Consider the following 1,536-nt stretch of genomic DNA (forward strand, 5'->3'; position numbering starts at 1 on the left):
TACTCGGGAGGCTGAGGCAGGAGGATCGCTTGAGCCCAGGAGTTTGAGGTTGCTGTGAGCTAGGCTGACGCCATGGCACTCACTCTAGCCCAGGCAAAAGAGTGAGGCTCTGTCTCAAAAAAAAAAAAAAAAGCAAGTTAACTAAAAGTGTTATAGTATGATTCCATTTTTGTTATTAAAAAAAGAAATATCTGCAAAGGATTATATACAAACATATTTACATATAAACTTAATTCTCAGACTCTAGACAGACCAGCTGCCTTAAGGGTCCTGTAATGCCTTGCTCATGTGGCTCAAGGCCAAATGAATGCCAAGCTCTATCACAGCTTAGACAATGAGTAAATTAATAAACTCTCCCATTTACACTGCCAACAAGGCAGCCACAAATGAGTTTAGCAAACAGGTCACATGAGAATGAAGGAAATAGATCCGCCTGAAAGTCACCTGTTTGTCTTTCCAGCCCTGGAGGGTGGGCTAAGCCAACACTTTCCTAGAGAAACATAAAGCAAGGACACAACCCACAGGGCAAAGTTCTAAAAGGAAATAGCTTAAGAGGAATGTCACACTCCAGGAAATGTAAGCCTAAATACTCCATGGTAAATCACTCCCACGGAAGGAATAGGGCGAGGGAAGGAAAGGAGAGACAGGGCGTACAGAGAGGGCAATAAGGGAGGTAGTTCTACCAGAGACTCAGTCCAGGCTCTGGCTCTCCCTGCAAGGAAGAAGCCTGGTTTCAGGCAGGAAGTGAGTGGTTCTCCCAGCCAGGCACTGGCAGAGAAAAGATAGAACGAGTGTCACTGACTGGCCCATGTCCACACAGCCCTGTGCTTAGCTACCTAACAAAGCCATTGGGCAGGGGTCACCGATGGCAACCAGAGGGCTTTCCCGGCTCTGTGCCCATCTGTGTGCAGTAAAAGTCATCACCCTTCCCTGGGGAAGAAGGACTCCCGCTGCATCTAAGTGGGGGAAGCCGATTTCTCCCCTCCCTTAACCCAGAGCCTACTCAGCAAACACACACTCCCTGCTCAGGATGCAAGCTCAGCTCCAGGTCCCAGGAGTCTCTCCTCTCTTCCTCTAGCTTAGAACTAGTGTCTTCAGGGGGAAAAGACCCACAAACCCCAAAGGGGAGGAAGAGAGGGCAGTCAGATTACCTGCATTGCGCCGGCACATGTTCATGTCCGCCACCTGCTTCCAGGTGTTTGTTCCAGGATCGTAAACCTCAACACTCTTCCTCACCAGGGGCCCGTCATGCCCGCCTGTGGCATACAGCTGTCCGCTGAGCACTCCAACCCCTGAAAGGCAGAGCACAGTGTCCCAGCCTCAGCTGGCTATGGCCACCAGAAACCAGGAGGCCTGGCATCCAGTCTTGGACAGCCCTCACCAGCAGGGGGACTTGGGCAGTGCCATTTTGTCTCCCGGAACCTCAGTATCCTCATCTGTGAAACAAATATAATGACACCCTGCCCGCCTCCTCAGGAGACTGGCAACTGGAAAACTTTGAAATAAAAGTAAATATGGGCCAGGCACGGTGGCTCA

General features: G+C 50.3%; 1 protein-coding gene across 1 annotated transcript in view; it reads right to left on the minus strand.

Annotated features, from left to right (window-relative positions):
* KLHL3 (kelch-like family member 3) overlaps positions 1-1,536 on the minus strand; it is a 110,300-nt gene that overhangs the window by 5,074 nt on the left and 103,690 nt on the right. The window contains exon 13 of the mRNA XM_012646335.1: positions 1,152-1,292. Coding sequence (XP_012501789.1) covers positions 1,152-1,292 — 141 coding nt within the window. The remainder of the gene's footprint in view (positions 1-1,151; positions 1,293-1,536) is intronic.

The sequence above is a fragment of the Propithecus coquereli genome, unplaced genomic scaffold (assembly GCF_000956105.1).
Source record: "Propithecus coquereli isolate 6110/MARCELLA unplaced genomic scaffold, Pcoq_1.0 Scaffold242, whole genome shotgun sequence".
In the NCBI taxonomy this organism is placed as follows: Eukaryota; Metazoa; Chordata; class Mammalia; order Primates; family Indriidae; genus Propithecus; species Propithecus coquereli.